This window comes from Mytilus edulis, chromosome 3 (assembly GCF_963676685.1).
Source record: "Mytilus edulis chromosome 3, xbMytEdul2.2, whole genome shotgun sequence".
In the NCBI taxonomy this organism is placed as follows: Eukaryota; Metazoa; Mollusca; class Bivalvia; order Mytilida; family Mytilidae; genus Mytilus; species Mytilus edulis.
Window position 1 is genome coordinate 104,019,480 of NC_092346.1, and position 20,362 is coordinate 104,039,841.

The window sequence follows — 20,362 nt, forward strand, 5'->3', positions numbered from 1 at the left end:
AGCTGCTTACAAAACATTTTGAGCAGCAGTTGACCTGAGAATATTGAGGCAAATACGACTCCAAATTTGACGATATTTTCATTAATTAGAAGTATATTCAAAACGTGTTCATATTGAACACTTTTGAAGACTGGGATTGCTTTATTTACAGTGTGCTAGATAGGAATTTGTGATTATCAACCACAGGTATAGACATAGGTAGGATATTTTTTTTTATGTGAGATTTCTTTCACTTACACAGAATAACATAAATTATCTGATTTATACTTGAAATATTTACTGACATACTGTTAATGAGGTGTATTCCAGAATGACTACTATGATTAGGGCAAATGCAATATAGTTTATGGCGTTTGATGAAAACGTTGTTGTGGTCGGTATTTAAATGGGGGACAATCTCAAAATGCAGAATGTTGAAGCTATTGCAAATCTCTTGTCTAACATGCTGAGTCCACAGACTTAATAATAGAATCTTGTCAATTCAGTGCTGCCTACTAGAGCAGTAAACATTTATGCCTGCCAGTCTTTCGGTCTATTCTGCCACATTATGATGTGAGCCTGAGACTACTATAACACATGTGTTATAGTAGTCTCAGTGTGAGCGCATGAAATATTTTTGAAATTTAATCAACAAAAGAATGGGTGCAATTTAATGTATATACAGGAGCAATCAAAAACATGTTATTCAAATTTAATGAGGGAGCTGAGACTTGAAAGATTCAGGACTCTGGGCGCAGACACTAGAGTTTGGCAAGGTGTTCCACTTTATGATTGTTCTAGGATAGAACAACTCCTTATGTACAGTTGTTTTACTTGATGGTATTCTAGGTGCCTTTTCGTTGTTATTTCTGGAAGCTACAGAATGTTGCACTAGCAGAATTATGAATTTTGTGTACATTGAATCATATGGTGTATGGGTTAGTTTTATGAAACATCAGTGTAAACATGGATCAAAACAATGATTAAAAATCTACATGTATTATAAGTTCAAATTTAAAACATGTAGTCCATTCAAACTAAGATTTAACCTCAAACTAATTGCAACAGAACATGTTTTAGTTCTAATCTATAGCATTATGCCCTTTATATACACAGAAAAAAGTCCCATAAAATCTAACTTGAGGAAAACTCAAAATCAGCATTTTTAAATTCCTATGGAAATTAGCATTGGGAGGGGAGATAACTCCACAAAAATGAGTCCTTTCAGTCTGCACCAAAAACTTTTGAGGGTACTGGACTAGTAGTAATTATTTTAATTTACTAGTCCTGAATAACTTCCACTAGTCTGACACCGGTGAGGGTCGCGAAGCGACCCAAACCAGCTAGGGGGGTGGGGGCATGCTCCCCATTCAAATTTTGAAATCTTAGATGCAAAATCCTGCATTTTTAGCATACCTAAAAGGGTTTAAGCTGGTTGGAAAAATTTGTCTTTAGCTAATTTTAAGGATTTTTCATTTACAAAAAATTATTAAACAAGGTAAACTTCTGACACTACTTATTTTTAGTCATGTGCACTGTCCATAAATGATAATAAAAACAATGTCAGAGTTTCCAATTAATTTATAGTTGTTTTATTCCTCATAGCCTTTTAATAATTGCTTCAGTTTTAACTTAGAAGTCCCTTTAGCAAAATTGGTTATGTTATTTTCTTTGCAGTACGTGCAAAACGTTAAAAATTCAGTTCAATTCAAAGTTTTATTGCCATATAAACATTACAGTTTGCGACATATGTTATGGGTAGTTTTATTTTATTGTGCATTTTTCATTAAAGAAATTGCAAATGTGAAGCTTTGTGACCATTTTGAAAAGATAATGTGAAAATTTGGTATTGTTTATCAGGGCTCACACTACTTCAGAATTATAGGGAGAAGTGACTTCTCTTTTTGAAACTGATAGGGAGAAGTGGTGAGATTTGAAAGAGAAGTGCTCATTCGCACGGTGCGATACAATGTTTGGATTTTACAATAGTATAAAGGGCCATATGTAAATAATGGTTCAATTCATATCTGAGTAAAAAAATTACAATTAAAGTAACATTTGAAATTAAAAGTTGTTTAAGTTTTACTAAGGTTCTTGTGAGAAACTACAAACTAAATATCTAGCACTAAAAAAAAAAAAATTATTTTAAAAAATGTAAAGAAATTATAATATATCAATTACAATTTAATTAAAAATTATCTTGTGTATGACATTCAGTGTTTCTCATAAAAAAAATATAAAATTTATTAAGCTGGGCCAGAATATATTGATATTAGTAATGAGTATAATAGTCTCAGAGTTAAGCAACTTTAATCAATAGTTTGAAACAATCCATAAAAAATATAGGGAATTATATACACCAATCAATTAGATGTTACCAAAAGTCTCTTAATGCGTGTGGAATGCGTAATTTTCCCCTTTGGGATCAATATTCTTCTGTCAGCTGTTCCATCCGTGCGTCCGTAGTAATTATTGTTAAAGTTCGGATTTCGGTCATAGCTGGTCCGGTTCAGATCCAGAGTTTAGAAATCGGTCAATGGCGGACGAATGCAAGAAAATTGACAAAAATAAACGATGTTTGACAAGTTATTTGGAAAGGAACATGACGTTTTTAATGCAATAAATGGATTAAAAATTTACTGGAGGCCACTTTTATCACGTTTAAATGAAGTAACAAACTTATGTTGCCGCCGAATTTGAGGTTGATGTACGTTTTCGAGTAACAAGCACCGGAACTTGCAGAAATGCACGAAGTGATAAAAAGTTGTATTTTTATCAAATAACCTGCTACACATTACGAAGACAATGCTTCAACCTCTTTTCTAAAGATAATGAATCGTTTATGTCTGAATTTCTTTAATTATCAATAAAAAATTGATGTTTCATCAACTTGGTAAAAATTGAAAATGTCCGATGACGGAAGCGACTGAAAGCGACTATCGTCAAGAACAGGGGGACTTGTTTTCGCTTTTGGGGGTCGGGGAAAGCGAAGTGACGGTCGGGAAGGCGACTTCTTCGCCCAAGTCGCCTGGTAGCGTGAGCCCTGGTTTATATCTGAATATGATATTTTTTCAGCATCTTACTTATTTAAAGAAACTTTAAAACACAAAAAGAAGAATGCATGCTGAATTATTTTGATTAAATTTGAGATTCTTTACCTTGACATGTTGAAAAATTCAATAAATGGTCAACTAATGAATTACAAAATCTAGATTATAGCTTGATAAAAGATATGAAAACACATTTAGAGTTGTTTGTTATACTCTAAAGACCACTAAAAAATACATTCAGATGAATAGAAGTGTTAAATTTATAATTTTGTATCAATTTTATTGATATTTCTGCCTTTTTTCCAAGAGTTATCTCCCTTTTCAATGCAAATCTCTATAGGAATGTTAAATGATGATTTTTTTAGTCTTCCTCAACTAAAATTTTTGGGACTTTTTTCTGTGTATATTTGGGTTATAATGCTAAAGATTAAAACTTAAAAATCTTCTGTTGCAATTACTTTCAGGTTAGGGTAAAATTTATGCTAGATTGACTGGACTAATGGTCTTCCAATGTGAAGATTAATAAAATAGCCTTAATCCTGCATATGTATTGTTTATGTTATAATTTTCAACATACAATCTGATAACTAAAAGGTTATTTATGTTGCAGATAGGATGAGCAGTCAGAGTAGTGGTGAAAAACCTCCTGATGATTCAGGAAAGGCTGGTCAACCATTGAGAATTCCATCTAGTAAACCATCCCAAAGTAACGCACCATACCAGGTAACATCTTTGTTTACTGATTCATTAATTTATCCATACCAAAAGTAACTCACCATACCTTTGATACCAGGTAACAAATATCAACTTATTGCATCCTTTCATTTTGGTGAACATTAAAAACATTAACCTAGAATTTTTTTTTACAAGAGTTTTACTTGCATTACTATGAGTCAAAAAGGAAACTGTGATAAAAACAGAAAGTTTAAAGCATTAAATTTACTGAGTTTTTATACGACCGCAAAAATTGAAAAAAATTTGGTCGTATACATGTATTGGTATGACGTTGGCGTCGCCGTTATCCGAAGACATTTGGTTTTCGCACTATAACTTTAGTATAAGTAAATAGAAATCTATGAAATTTAAACACAAGGTTTATGACCATAAAAGGAAGGTTGGGATTGATTTTAAGAGTTTTGGTCCCAACAGTTTAAGAATTAGGGGCCAAAAAAAGATCCCAAATAAGCATTTTTCTTGGTTTTTGCACAATAACTTAAGTATAAGTAAATAGAAATCTATGAAATTTTAACTCAAGGTTTATGACCACAAAAGGAAGGTTGGAATTGATTTTGGGAGTTTTGGTCCCAACAGTTTAGGAATAACAATGAATTAGGGGCCAAAAGGGTCCAAATTTAAACTTTGTTTGATTTCATCAAAAAATGAATTATTGGGGCTCTTTGATATGCCAAATCTAACCGTGTATTTAGATTCTTAATTTTTATGCCCCACCTACGATAGTAGAGGGGCATTATGTTTTCTGGTCTGTGCGTTCGTTCGTTCATCCGTCTGTCCCGCTTCAGGTTAAAGTTTTTGGTCAAGGTAGTTTTTGATGAAGTTGAAGTCCAATCGACTTCAAACTTGGTACACATGTTCCCTATGATATGATCTTTCTAATTTTAATGCCAAATTAGAGATTTTACCCCAATTTAACGGTCCACTGAACATAGAAAATGATAGTGCGAGTGGGGCATTCGTGTACTGAGGACACATTCTTGTTGGTCCTGTTTTCAAATTGGTCTACATTAAGGTCCAAAGGGTCCAAAATTAAACTTAGGTCGATTTTAACAAAAATTTAATTCTTGGGGTTCTTTGATATGCTGAATCTAAACATGTACTTAGATTTTTGATTATGGGCCCAGTTTTCAAGTTGGTCCAAATCGGGGTCCAAAATTAAACTTTGTTTGATTTCAACAAAAATTGAATACATGGGGTTCTTCAATATGCTGAATCTAACCATGTATTTAGATTTTTAACATTTGGGCTTTGTTCTAAAGAAATTCATTCATTCATATGTATGTTTTAATTCCAAGGTTATCATGGTAATTGTATGTATATATTCTATTCCAGACATTATCTAAAACACTAAACAGACCAGTTTTACAGATGCAGAATGTCGGTGGAGTTATTCCCCCTGCTCATTCGGCACAACCTCTCCAGTCTTTTTTACCAGCAGCAGCAGGACTTCCTCAGGGTAAATTTTGTTAAAATCTTTTACATGTTTTAAATATTTCATTTCTTACCCATGCATAGCACAATCAGAAATGAAAAACATAGTCCATTTCTGCAAGTACCGAATCAATTACATGTTTATTTGCTTTGCAAGTTCTCTTTAAAATAAAGAATAAAGATAAAGATAAAGATATTTTATTTCCTAATCATAGGGCTTATAACAAGCATGTAATCACACAAAGTAAAAATAAAAAGCCTTTCTCTCCCACTCGCATACACTCACACATACAACTATCGTTCTGATTAAGGATGATTGATTTAACAGTACAACATTTAAATGAAAAATAAAATACAGATAAAAATAAAGACACAAATGTATTTTAATTTTAAAGAGATGTAAATATATGTAGAAAATCCAATACAAGTCAATACAAAGAGGACCCAATATAATTTTTGATCTGTTCAAGTTTAATGTATAAGTTACATGTACATCATGTTTTATTTGTTTATGTACAAAGTTTTGATGACAGATAGTTTAATAATAATCTATCATCTATAACTGCAGGTCTTCTGGCTGGAAATATTGATGTGAACAAACCATCACTTACTGCAAACCCTATTAACTTTTCAACTTTGACCCCAGCCTCAACATCCTCCACGTCTATGATGCCCTCAACACAGATTGTAAGAGTGGCCACTCCAGGAACGTCACAGCCTAGTATTGTACAAATTAGTGCTCCAACATCCATCACATCAACATCACAACATGGAACAGATGGATCCATCTTAAAACCACATATCCAAACAGCTTATCCATCTCACCTTCCTAGAGGTATGTTATCAACTGTAATTGTCAACAATTACATATCTTCTTATGTACATCCACCACATTTAATTTTTTCTAACTATAGTGACATTTTTGTCAAGTCGAGCAGAACATAGTGATCATGTATTCAGTCGACGGCAGCATTCACAAATATTCACTCTTTGGTTGAAGTTTTTGAAATTTTATTAACATTCTTATACTATACTGGATTTCTACCAAACTTGGAAAGAAGCTTGTTTATGATCATAAGATAGTATCCAGAAGTAAATATTGTTTAAAATATCCAGTTTTCTGTATTTTACTTTTAAATGGACTTTGTTTTTCTGTCAGTTAACATTACATTCACTCTGTGGTACAGTTTTGAAATTTTAATAACTTTCTTAAACTATCCTTAGTACCAATCTGGACAGAAGCTTGTTTCTGATCAAAATCTAGTATCTTTGTTTCAATGTTATACTTCAAAAGTGTGTAAAGAGATTAAAGAATTTTGTTTACTTATGAATGTCTTAAACAGTTAACATATTTTACATGTTATTCAGCAAACTTGTATATTGTATAAATTTGTAATTGCTCTAGGTGCAGCGGCAGCAGCCTCTGTTTTAGCAGCACCAAAGTCTAACACAGCTGTTCCAATGTTACGACCCAGTCAACATGCTGTGCCAACATCAAGTTCCACCACAGGAATCCATGGCGCTAGAGGCTCATTGATTACTACAACTCCACTAAGGACAACTACCCCACCATTGACTAGACCAATATCTCCTGCCATTTCTGTAGCGACCACACCTTCCGAACCCCACAGGTAATTACTACAACTCCACTAAGGACAACTACCCCACCATTGACTAGACCAATATCTCCTGCCATTTCTGTAGCGACCACACCTTCCGAACCCCACAGGTAATTACTACAACTCCACTAAGGACAACTACCCCACCATTGACTAGACCAATATCTCCTGCCATTTCAGTAGCAACCACACCTTCCGAACCCCACAGGTAATTACTACAACTCCACTAAGGACAACTACCCCACCATTGACTAGACCAATATCTCCTGCCATTTCTGTAGCGACCACACCTTCCGAACCCCACAGGTAATTACTACAACTCCACTAAGGACAACTACCCCACCATTGACTAGACCAATATCTCCTGCCATTTCTGTAGCGACCACACCTTCCGAACCCCACAGGTAAGTACTACAACTCCACTAAGGACAACTACCCCACCATTGACTAGACCAATATCTCCCGCCATTTCTGTAGCGACCACACCTTCCGAACCCCACAGGTAATTACTACAACTCCACTAAGGACAACTACCCCACCATTGACTAGACCAATATCTCCTGCCATTTCAGTAGCAACCACACTATCTGAAACCCACAGGTAATAATTGAAAAGTAAACACTTCATAGAGTCTACACACTTGATAAAAGATAATTTATGTGCCTAAACATAATAATTTCTTTTACATATTGACAATTTGATTAGCAGCATAATATTTACTGGTAATGAATAATTGCAATTCTTTTTTATTAGTTTTCATACAACTGCAAAAAAAAATTTGCGTCATATAATGCTATCATGTCGTCGTCCGAAGACGCATTTAGTTTCCGGACAATAACTTTAGTTATAGTGAATGGATCTTTTTTAATTTTTACCAGAAGGTTCAATACCACTAAAGCAAGGTTGGGATTGATTTTGGGGATTATGGTCCCAATAGTTTTAGAAAAAGGGGCCAAAATAAGCATTTTTGTAGTTTTCAAACAAATAACTTGTGTTTTAGTGTATGAATCTCTCTGAAATTATACCACAAATTTCCATACTATGAAGGGATAGTTAGTATTGATTTTGGGGGTAATGGTCCCAATAGTTTAGGAATTAGGGGCCAAAAAGGGGGCCCAAAATAAGCATTTTTGTAGCTTTCAAACAATTACTTGTGTTTAAGTGTATGAATCTCTCTGAAATGATACCACGAGTTTCCAAACAATGAAGGGATAGTTAGTATTGACTTTCGGGGGTTATGGCTCAAAATGTTTTGGAATTAGGGGCAGAAAAAGGGGGAAAACTAGGTTTTTCTGGTCAATGGACAACCCATTAAGACAATTTAAAAGCAGCATAAGGGAGTTAATTCAAGAACATTCAACATACAATGTCGGGTATGTTCAGATTTACCTCCCTTACACTACTTGTAAATTATGTATAAGGAAATGTCAGGTTTTTGACTTATTGCAAAAAAAGGGGGTGGTAGTATCAATTTTTTTTCAAAATTTCTCAAATTTCAAATTTTTGAAAAGTTTGAATGATAAATCTTTAATTGCACAATATTGTCCAATAGATTTGTAAGATCTGGACATTTGTTTTGTATAAGAAATCCATTGTATGTCAAAAACTTGATCACAATCCAAATTCAGAGCTGTATCAAGCTTAAATGTTGTGTCCATACTAGCCCCTACTGTTTATGGTTCGACCTCTGCGGTCGTATAAAGATGTGTCCTGTTTTTTTTGTAACATTCTAAAAATTTATGTACCTTAAAATTTACTGTGGATTTATTTTTGTTAGTACCAATTTTCTTTGATGAGATAAACTTGCATCTTCATGGATATTTGATTTCGCGGTTTTGTCAAAGTCTGCACATGACTCTTTAGAAAATTTGTAATCCGTCAAACATTTAAATTTGCTGTCTACCTGCATCTATGAAATCCTCCAAAGTTGGAGTCTAACAAATGAAAATGAATCTACAAAATACAGAAAAAAAGGAAATTTTAAGTGAATTCTAGAAATAGTTTCAATGTTCTATAATGTTTGCTTTCTTTTGTAGACAAATGAAAGCATTGCCAGGTACTACAGCTATGAATACTGCTCCCAGTATACAGATAACACTACAGACAGCAAACAGACCTGACCTAACCCAGAAACAAATCATCACACATCAGCAACCAGTCCAGAAACCAGTTCACCTGTCTCATGGCATGGCATTATCATCGCCTAAAATTTTGATGTCACAACCCTCCGTAACCCAGCATTCTGTATTGTCAAACATATCCAAAACTAACAAGTGTGAGTTTCATTGTAATACATATTTCAAACATATGGCAATGTTCAGGTTTTAGACATAAAAAATAAGAATTAATGTACTGAAGATGTTCAACTAACTCAAAACTTAATTGATTGATAGATGATTGTTTTAATGCCCCCTGATATCAAGCAAATCACTTATACATGGCAGAATAAGAATATTTTAATCAGGTTCAAACAATTAACGTCATAATAAAAAAAATCTATGTTAATCTGCATCTAAGATATTCAGTTTTATAGAAAAAGAACTCCACCTGTCTCTAAAAAAATTTCCTACCATTCAAAAGTCAGAAGAAACCTATATTGTACATATATATATATGCATTCTTTTTAATTTATGGAAACTTATTGTTATAGAAAAACGGGTATCATAATCAGTTTTTGGGGCAATTTTAATTAAAATCATATAATTTTTACACTGCATTTAGTTGCTAAACCAGGTTATTTTATATGATACTTTTGATATGAATTTTAGAGAATTTATCAGTTATTTGCTTATCAATATGTGAGACCACACATTTTGTATTTGTGCAAAAGAATCATATGAAAAGATTTAATAGAAGTCAAAGAATGAATCTCGACATAATAAAGTTTTTAACCACATGGAAATGTAAAACTATCTTGCATTATAAGTCAGTCCAGAGTTACATGTTTGCTTATATTAACAATTGTTGTTTATTGTATTTCAGCAACAGTCCCAGTATCATCTATAGCCACATTTCCAGCATCAGCAGTTACCCTTAGTAATCTGACGTCAGCTCCTATATCTTCAATAAATTCTTTAAGTGCAGCATCATCAATCATTCCAGTTGGTAAGTAAAACATAATAAAAGGCCTCAATTAAGTGATAACTCTTTTTTAGGTATTCCTTCAGGGACAATATAAAAACAAATCAAAAGAAACATTTTTGTTTAAAAAAAAATAAAAATCCTAGTTTCAATTAATTTTAATAGAAAACCTTTTTGTTTTCTCACATAAAGACCACTATGCCTAAATTTAATTTTCATTAAGTCATAAAATATCTCCTTTCAATAAAACAGAAATAAGTTTTGTCAAAAAAAAAGTAATTGATTAAATGAGACAGAATCTCAGAATTATATTATTTTACTGCATCTCAATTGCACATCCTATGCTAGGTTTAGAAATAGAGATCATTTAGACCTTTTACATTAATAATCATTGCCATATTAGGGTTTGCTAGGTTTAAAATTTAGCATATTAAAATTTTTATAAATTATTTTTAGCCAAAGTGAATCCTGTTAGGCAACAACAACCATCATCTATATCATCATCACATTTACCCTCACGTCCAGTGACAACAACACACGACAGAACAGAACCTTTAACACAATCTACTGCTATGTTCATGCCTCAACCTCATCGACCAATTACTTCAACAATGACATTGCCAGGGTCAGTCACTGGAGTTGATACAAGGTGAGAGAGGTTATTTATTTGTAGGAACGGAGTTGATACAAGGTGAGAGAGGTTATTTATTTATAGGAACGGAGTTGATTCAAGGTGAGAGAGGTTATTTATTTATAGGAACAGAGTTGATACAAGGTGAGAGAGGTTATTTATTGATACAAGGTGAGAGAGGTTATTTATTTAAAAGGAACGGAGTTGATACAAGGTGAGAGAGGTTATTTATTTATAGGAACGGAGTTGATACAAGGTGAGAGAGGTTATTTATTTATAGGAACAGAGTTGATACAAGGTGAGAGAGGTTATTTATTTGTAGGAACGGAGTTGATACAAGGTGAGAGAGGTTATTTATTTATAGGAACGGAGTTGATTCAAGGTGAGAGAGGTTATTTATTTATAGGAACAGAGTTGATACAAGGTGAGAGAGGTTATTTATTGATACAAGGTGAGAGAGGTTATTTATTTAAAAGGAACGGAGTTGATACAAGGTGAGAGAGGTTATTTATTTATAGGAACGGAGTTGATACAAGGTGAGAGAGGTTATTTATTTATAGGAACAGAGTTGAAACAAGGTGAGAGAGGTTATTTATTTATAGGAATGGAGTTGATACAAGGTGAGAGAGGTTATTTATTTATAGGAGATGCCATTATACTGTAAACCAATAGATACACAGATACTTTAAATGTATTTGGCTCTTTCTTGTTGACTTCAATCATTTGTCAATATATTTGTTTTAACTTTGTTGGTGTTTTCATTTTAAAAAAGATCCACATTTTATACTCACATTATTTTTCTTTGCCAAAGTCACAAGTTGATTAACTCCTAGTTAAGTTGTGATTATCCTGCTCAAGTTTATTCATTATTGTTTCTTTTGCAATCATGAGATAAATATCTTAATGTTTAAGGTTAAAAACTCTTCCACTAAACCTTACACTTTTTATGTTTCCATCTTCATTTATTTCTTTATGATAAGATTGATTCCCCTAGTGTCACAATTTTATGAGGAATAGTTACCAATAATGATATATAATTGTATACAGGCAAGGAGCAGGAATGAACTTGTCACAGTTACAGCTACAGTATATGATCTCCCCTGAATATCATCAATTAATGTACCAACAGATGGCAGCAGCTGCTGCAGCACAAGCAACAGGATTACCCATATCATCAGCATCATCAGTTAGACCTGGTCTCAGTAAGTTTATTTTCCTTTGATTAATAAGTAGATATATGTTTAATATAGTTATATATAAAAGATGATATGTTATGATTGCCAATTAGACATCTATTCTCAAGAAACCAAATGACACAGAAATTAACAACTATAGGTCACTATACTGTCTTCAACAATAAGCAAAGCCGATACCCTATAGTAAGCTATAAAAGGCCACTAAATGACAAATGTAAAACAATTTAAATAAGAAAATTAACAGCCTAATTTATGTACAAATAATGAATGTAAAAAAAGATGTGGTATGATTGCCAATGAGACAACTCTCCACAAGACACCAAAATAACACAGAAATCAAAAACTATAGGTCACTTTACAACCTTCAATATTGTACTATTTTCTCCTATAGAATAACATACTAACAGATGATTCTTGTTAACTCAAAGGTAAAGCTCTGTGGAATACTTCCAGTTTATATTTTCAAGTGTCCTGCCAATGAATGAAAGCAAAAACAAACAAATGAAGACCATCTTAGCTTTTCAATGTGATGTCTTAGGAAAAAGTTAATCTATCTTCTCTGAATCTCATTACAAGTGTGTCTTGCTGACAATGTTATTTTTATTTCTTAACAGTCAATCAAACACCAAATTTATCTGCAACATTACAAGCAGCAGTCCATGGTTTGGTATCAACAACCCAGCCTCTAGTGGACCACAATACTATGTTAATGAGGCAAGGACCTCTTTCCCTGTTTACTCCACATTCTGCTGGTACTTCTTATACTACATCTTCTGATGGTAAGTCCAATATTAGTCTTCATATTTGTTAATTTCTAAAATATACAATACTTGTGAATTTAATAAAAAGAAACATTCAAAATGGTTTGTAGAAAATGAAAATATTTTCCATGAATTTATGGTGAACTTTTATTTAGTTTGTCTAAAAAATTGTACATATTACAGGTTAGGTGGACCTTAACAAATATTACATATACATTAAAATTAGCTGATCGTGAATTCAAAATTCAAGCATGTTTTAACAGCCTAAGTGATTTATTTTAATGTTCTGTGGTTTTAAGGGGCAGTTTAACCCAAAATTCAAAGGTCAAAAATTGAATAATGCAATTTTATTTCTCTCGTCAGTCTATTCCAAAGCAGGAGGTAAATGTTGTAAAGAATGTCATAAGTAGCTGATAAAGAAGGCAAGCTTTAGAATAAAGAGTAGATTGAGCCCTGTGACATTTCTTTTTTTATATTTCAGGAAATGTGATAAGGCCTACAACTCCAAAAGATTCATCTGGATCTATCCCATCTACCTCTGTTGTCATGGCAACAGCTTCAATACCGGTCAATGTTCCAGCTTTATCAGCAATGGCCATAGCCAGCAGTAATATTCACAGTTTAGCTACAGCGTCCAGTAATTTGTATATAAATGCAACACAGGCTACAGGTGTTCCACAGTTTCAGAGTAGTCAACCAACAAACATACCTGTAACTAATGCCAACTCTTCACCCAGACCAAGTATACTGAGGAAACGCACAAACGAAGGGTAGGCTAAAAATTAAATTCTTTTCAGTCATTTGCCATTTCAAAGAAATTTAAAACTATTTTTTATACCATTAACATCATATTGAACAAATAGAAAAGGGAAATGGGTCTAAATGACAATCAAACCAAATCAGGTGGAACAAAAAGTCTTAATGTTATGTCTCTATTTTAATACCTGCAAAGACAAAAAATAAAGGCATACTCTTATTTCAGTATGACAGTGGTAAAGAAACCAGTGTGTGGTTTAAATACAGTACAAGAAAAGTTACCAGACAATAACAGTCCTCGACCTGATTCTCGGACAGACTCTGCCCCTCAATCAAATACAAGTTCGCCTAAAACACCAGCTACACCTGCAGGGTGAGTCTTGAGTCAGATTTATTAATAGAATATTGCTGCATGGGCCACATTATAATTTATTATGATGACTGTCGTAGACACAACTTATTCAAAGTTAGATACTGTGGATTCATTTATTTTCGTCATATAAGGAAAACTTACATGTTAGTGGATATTTAATTTTGTGGTATTGCCGAGCCCTGCATACAAATCTATATTATATTTCTTATTCGTTGAACATTTAATTTTGTGGTTCATCTTTACCCAAGAAATCCACGAAAATTGGGTAATTTAGGAACAATGATGAATCCATAGTAGTTTAGGAATTTTGTAGATCATGAATAAACCATATCTTGTAAACTGTAAAAGATAGTGAAAATCTATAAAATGCAATCATTATAAAAAAAACAAGATCTACAAAAATCCCAATATATACGATCAGATGAATCGCTTACAGGAGTTATTGCCCTTATATGCAGAAAGTGGAAACAGTAAAAAATGATCAGTAATTAGGTTATTGAACTAAAAGGATTGGTTCTTATTAGTTTTTATGTGTTAGCCTATTATTACAATTTTTGATAAGTGAGGTATTCAGGTTCTTTTGAATCATGGTCCATATCTGTCTTTAGGAAATGAAATACCACTGGTCATTTTCTGTTCATTTTATTTTTCAGTGAAAGCCAGTCTTCAACAGATACAGCTTTATCGAGTGAAGCAACCACACCTACCCAGAATGCATTGTCTGATTTACGAATAAAACAAGAACCACCAGATACAATAGAAAACGGTAAAACTTTTGAAATTGAAAGAGATATTTAAGAGTGATTTATATGAAATGAATTTAATCCATTAGATATGACATCCCTTATTGGAGCTGTTACCCTTTAGTTTTGTGATTTGAGCAAAAATTTTAAGAAGATAGAAAGAAATATTGTTGAAGATGCACATAGACCTAGGTGAACGACAGGTCCTCTAAGTTAATAGATAGAAAAAGATGTGGTATGAGGGCCAATGAGACAACTCTCTATCCAAGTCACAATTTATAAAAGTAAACCATCATATAAATGAATGGAAAACAAATTGAAACACCATGGCCTTATTTATGTTTTAAATACTTTTATTTTTTTTTCAAAAATACAAAGTGATTTCTTACATTATCTTTATTAAATTACTATCTTTCTGTACAGGGTTGTAGTATTGCATTATCTCTAATTCCTAAGATTATTTTTCAGGTTTTCCAAATAGCTCTTCATTACCAAATAGTACAGAAACTTCACCTAGAAAAAAACCTAGAAAACAACTTTTGTAAGTTATTTGATATTACAATTCAATTCAAAATTCAAAAAGATAACTTTTTTTTTTGCATTGTATTTTAAGAGAACACATTTATCAAGGTTCAGTGACTATAATTATGTTAACACAAAATTTTAATTTGATTTGAAATTTAAAAAACCAGTAGTGATAGGACTTAAATTTATAAAAACTGTTATTTTTGGAACAATTTTTTGATTCCCTATAATATTACAAAATATCCCTTTGAAGCCTTTAATAGTAACCAGAACACTCTCAAAGCATTATAAAGGAGTAGGTTCAATAAGTCCCTAAATTAGCCCCTAACTACAATTTCATATTAGGATTAATTAGCCAATATCAAAATGAATCATAGCTTATACAATGACTAGATAGGAAATATGTCTTTTTGTTGGAAATTTACTTACTTGCTTTCTATTCAGGAAGTTCAAAAATAGTTCTATTAAACTTTCTCACATGTCTTTTCATTAATTTAAATATTTTATCCTTAGCAAACTTACTCCTATTAATGATCTCTTGTTTTCAAAATAAATGGTTTACTGTATTTTAGACAATTTATATTCTTACTCTTTGAAGATGTAAGCATATAATCACATTTCATTTCTTTTATTATAAATAGACATGTGAATGAAGAATTAAAAGACAGTTCAACATCAGAAGATGACGACTTTGAAGAAGATAAGATAGACATCAGAGAGGAAGATATAGAATTCAGAGATGGTAATTATCATTTGTTTTATTACCAAAATAGACAGTTTCTGTCTTAAATAAAAATTTCCGTTACACCATTTTATAATGAATTGGCATATAAATATTTAAAAATAAGGAAATGTACAGTAGTATGATTGACAATTGGACACCTATCCACCATAGACAATATGATGTAGATGTTAGCAACTTTATGTCGACTTACAGCCTTCAACAATGAGCAAAGCCCATACTGCATAGCAAGCTATAAAAAGCTGTGGCATGAAAAATATGTACAACAATTCTAATGAGAAATCCATAGTGCTTATTTATGCTAAAACAATAAATGAAAATCTATCAATATGAACAAGTTTTTAGTAGGAAAATTAAAATTGATCATTAAAGTTTTTATTTGGATTTTTTTTTCAGAATATGTGGATGACGAAGGAGTCCGGTGGACGTTGGAAAAAAATAGACCAAATATTTCTTTATTGAACTTTTATAATTTTACATGGAAGTCTCGGAATAATCATTTCCAAAGATATACTGATGTTAAACCAAAAGGTAAATCTAGTCATTGTATGAATAAATGAACTGTCACTAGAATGAGAGAGATACAGCAGATTTACACAAATAGATATCTGTGAAATGACAGGATTAGTTTTTATGGTATAAACGCATCTAGCTATTTCCTGAGTGGTTATACATTTAATATAAGATATATGAATATGCTTAAATCATACCAAGACTAACATGGATCAAATTGTTTAAAATTCCACCGTTTCAATGACAACAAACTAATATTGGTTGTATAATTCATAACAGTAACTCAAGTATGCTGCACAAATCAAATAAAATCATTATTCAATGAACACAGAAAACGTGACATAGCAAGCAGGCAATCATGTCCTATGGACCAAATTGTGAAAAAATAGATTTTACAGTGAATCTAGAATTTTTTTTCTCAACAGTGATGTATTAGAGGTTAAGCTAGCTTTAAATATAAAAAAAGAAGATATGATATGATTGCCAATGAGGAAACTCGCCACTAGAGACCCCAGGTTTTATCCACAATTTCTGCATAAGAAAATGCCTATACCAAGTCAGGAGTGTGACAGTTGTTATCCATTCGTTTGATGTGTTTGAGCTTTTGATTTTGCCATTTGATTACATGCTTTCTGTTATTAATTTTCCTTGGAGATCAGTATTTTTGTTATTTTACTCTAACCATGAAACATGACGATTTTAAGATCTGTTAATTTCATTTGTTGATAATGACTTTTCCTATTACTTTTGTGTAAGAGAAAATTTTGTTTTTCAGATGAAAGGCGACCTACTGTAAATGAGCTATCAAATCAAAGAGCAGTGACACAAAAGGCCAGTGGATGGAAGTTATATCATATGGCGGCACAGATGGAAGATCTGGTAAACATAGTTTTTGAAAGATTGGAACAATTGTTCCCATGTTATTGATTCTAAAAAACAAAGAAGATAATATACAACAAATATGAAGTTGGCAATCTTATTTCATTTGATTTAAACAATTGATTTGTTCCAATAGCAAAAGAAGGAACTATGCCATTCCATCTAATGTAGAAATATTTATCACATGGTCATCAATACTCCCAAGAATAGCATGTGGGTTTCACTGAAGATGATAATTGATTGGTGTTCCATCAGCAGAAGCAAGGACTATTATTATTACTAATTTGTCTTTTAATTTGATAACCCAGTTTAGAAACACAGCTTCAACCACTTGAATTAATGTTAACATAAAAAAGAAGATGTGGTATGATTGCTAATGAGACAACTGTCCACAGGAGACCAAAATGACACAGAAATTAACAACTATAGGTCACTGTACGGCCTTCAACAATGAGCAAAGCCCATACTGCATAGTCAGCTATATAAGGCCCAAAAATGACAATGTAAAACAATTCAAATGAGAAAATTAACGGCCTTATTTATATAAGAAAATGAACAAAAAACAAATATGTAACACATAAACGACAACCACTGAATTACAGGCACATACATAAATAAGATCACTTGGGCAGAAGTTGACCTAAGCAATGGGAAAATACAGATAAATAAAAAACTTTGCAGTCAGAACATGTATATTCACTCTTGCACCAAAAAAAAACCAGATTTCATGAATTTTCAGTTCTAACAATTATGATAGGAAGGCATTTTTATTTACATGTTAAGAATTCCTCATTTTCAGACGGGACTAGAAAAAACATTACATCAGAAAGTGCTGTCACTGCAAGAGTCAATAGCTCCACAACCAGTTCGACAACATGCTCCAGAGGATGACTCAGGACTCTTACACGAATTAACTCAGGTAAGACTAAGACTAAAAGTTGTCATATGTGTGCTTTCAAGTTGAAAAATCTTTTAAGGTATTTATTAATTTCATCTTACTATACTAGAATAAAACACTTCTTATGATTAACATTTAATGTAAAGCAGTTTTAATGAGAACAATATTTATCTCTGCAGCTTGCCTATTGTTTACTGTAATCAAGTATTTCCACTTTTTTCAGGCAAACTTACAGAGAAGCAAATTAATAGCGGATCAGTTAGACGAAGCAAAGACTTCTATGTTAAAAGTGCTGGACCATAAAACCAAAATATTTGAGATTATAAACAAACATATGAGTAAACGACCAATCAAAAAGAAAGAGAGATGATAGCAATAGTTTTGTGTTTTTATATTAGATATACACATTGTGTTCATATGTTGTTAGTAGACAGATTGACGGAAAGCAGATAACAACATTGTTAACAACATGTTATTTTGATTGAAGAATAATTACAGAATGGAATATAATTATAAGATCTATAGTTCTTATGTAAACCTGTTATTGCATCAGAACTAATTATGTAATGAGAGATAAATATGTGCATTCAATAAAGAAGGAGATATTTTACAGGGTCACATTATAGTAATGTGACAACATTTGTTTGTATCATGTGACAGGTTTACTTTCTTCCAGTCTCTTGATGCCATATACTTTTATTTGTTTGTTGATGTTTTTATTAGGTGCAACATCAGTGCTATAACAGATGACCGGTGTTTAGGGATTAAATGGCAATGTGTTTACGAGCTGAATCTAACACAAGTATTGTGAAAGGAAATGTCATTCAGTCTTCTCAGTATATTGCTAGACCTACTAATATAAAGATAAGCTTGAATTCAAAAGTTAGAATAAACATTCTTTACAGTACAGTATGAAATCACGGTAACCAATCATATACAAGCAATGATAGTATTTAGTTTGACAGAACTATATTGTTAATGAATATGTATCTTTACCATTTCATGATAAAAACTAAATAGTCACCAGATCTTAATGAATAAAGCGATGTCATTGAAAACATCAAATCAATTTATGAAGGCTATTTATTTTACATCACTAATTACATCTTTTTTTGTCGAGCCTGCAACTTTTGTTGCAGAAAGCTCGACATAGGGATAGTGATCCGGCGGCGGTGTTAGCTAACTTCTTAAAAGGTTTATATTTTAGAGGATGAAAGACCTGGATGCTTCATACTTTATATATAGATGCCTCATTTTACGAAGTTTCCGTCAGTCACATGTCCAATGCCCTTGACCTCATTTTCATGGTTCAGTGACCACTTGAAAAAAAAGTTCAGAATTTTTGTAATGTTGAATTCTCTCTTATTATAAGTAATAGGATAACTATATTTGGTATATGCGTACCTTGCAAGGTCCTCATGCCCGTCAGACAGTTTTCCCTTGACCTCGGCCTCATTTCATGGATCAGTGAACAAGGTTAAGTTTTGGTGGTCAAGTCCATATCTCAGATACTATAAGCAATAGGGCTAGTATATTTGGTGTATGGAAGGACTGGAAGGTGTACATGTCCAACTGGCAGGTGTCATCTGACCTTGACCTCATTTTCATGGTTCAGTGGTTATAGTTAAGTTTTTGTGTTTTGGTCTGTTTTTCTCATACTTTATGCAATAGGTCTACTATATTTGTTGTATGGAATGATTGTAAGGTGTACATGTCTAGCGGGCAGATGTCATCTGACCTTGACCCTATTTTCATGCTTCAATGGTCAAAGTTAAGTTTTTAAATTTTGGTCTTTTTATCTAATATTATATGCCAAAGGTCAACTATATTTGGTGTATAGATATATATTATGATCTATATGTCAGTCCCGCAGGTTTATTTGACCATGACCTCAATTGCATGGTTCATTGCACAGTGTTAAGTTTTTGTGTTTTGGTCTATTTTTCTTAAACTATAAGTAATAAGTCAACTATATTTGTTGTATGGAATCTTTGTTAGCTGTACATGTCTGCCTGTCATGGTTCATATGACCTTGACCTCATTTTCATGGTTCATTGGTCTTTGTTTAGCTATCTTGGTTAATGTTAAGTTTATGTGACAGTTGTAATAAAGCTTTATACTTAGGACTATCAACATAATATCAATGATTAGTAAAGAAGGCGAGACATTTCAGTGTGTGCACTCTTGTTTAATTCATCCAAAGCATTTGGTAACTAAATAACATGAAATTGTATTGTCTTATGACATTGTATTGATAATAGGTTAGCATGTATAGATGGTTATTTTTATATGCATTATTTTGCAATTGTTATCTGATGAAAATTAGGTAAAGAACAATGAAATTTTACAATCTTTGTTATTGTTTTATAACTTTAAACACCAAATGTTTTCCAGCTATGGTCTTTGTTTTATCTACTAGTTGATGACCAGAGAACATTTGCAATTTCAGT

General features: G+C 32.4%; 1 protein-coding gene across 2 annotated transcripts; it reads left to right on the plus strand.

Annotated features, from left to right (window-relative positions):
- LOC139514707 (histone deacetylase complex subunit SAP130-like) lies at positions 1 to 20,262 on the plus strand. Of its 2 annotated transcripts, none has more exons than XM_071304276.1 (19): positions 1 to 198; positions 3,640 to 3,752; positions 5,097 to 5,220; positions 5,764 to 6,030; positions 6,601 to 6,826; positions 8,851 to 9,089; positions 9,797 to 9,919; positions 10,352 to 10,544; positions 11,574 to 11,728; positions 12,337 to 12,501; positions 12,965 to 13,253; positions 13,466 to 13,612; positions 14,266 to 14,378; positions 14,824 to 14,896; positions 15,522 to 15,622; positions 16,019 to 16,153; positions 16,911 to 17,014; positions 17,814 to 17,933; positions 18,136 to 20,262. In XM_071304276.1, the coding sequence occupies exons 2-19, from the start codon at positions 3,645 to 3,647 to the stop codon at positions 18,280 to 18,282; spliced, it is 2,829 nt and encodes a 942-aa protein (XP_071160377.1). In that variant the 5' UTR covers positions 1 to 198; positions 3,640 to 3,644; the 3' UTR covers positions 18,283 to 20,262. The 2 variants fall into 2 exon arrangements, with proteins under 2 accessions (XP_071160377.1, XP_071160378.1); XM_071304277.1 differs by having other exon boundaries at positions 5 to 198; positions 3,644 to 3,752.
- Positions 20,263 to 20,362: the final 100 nt, after the last annotated feature.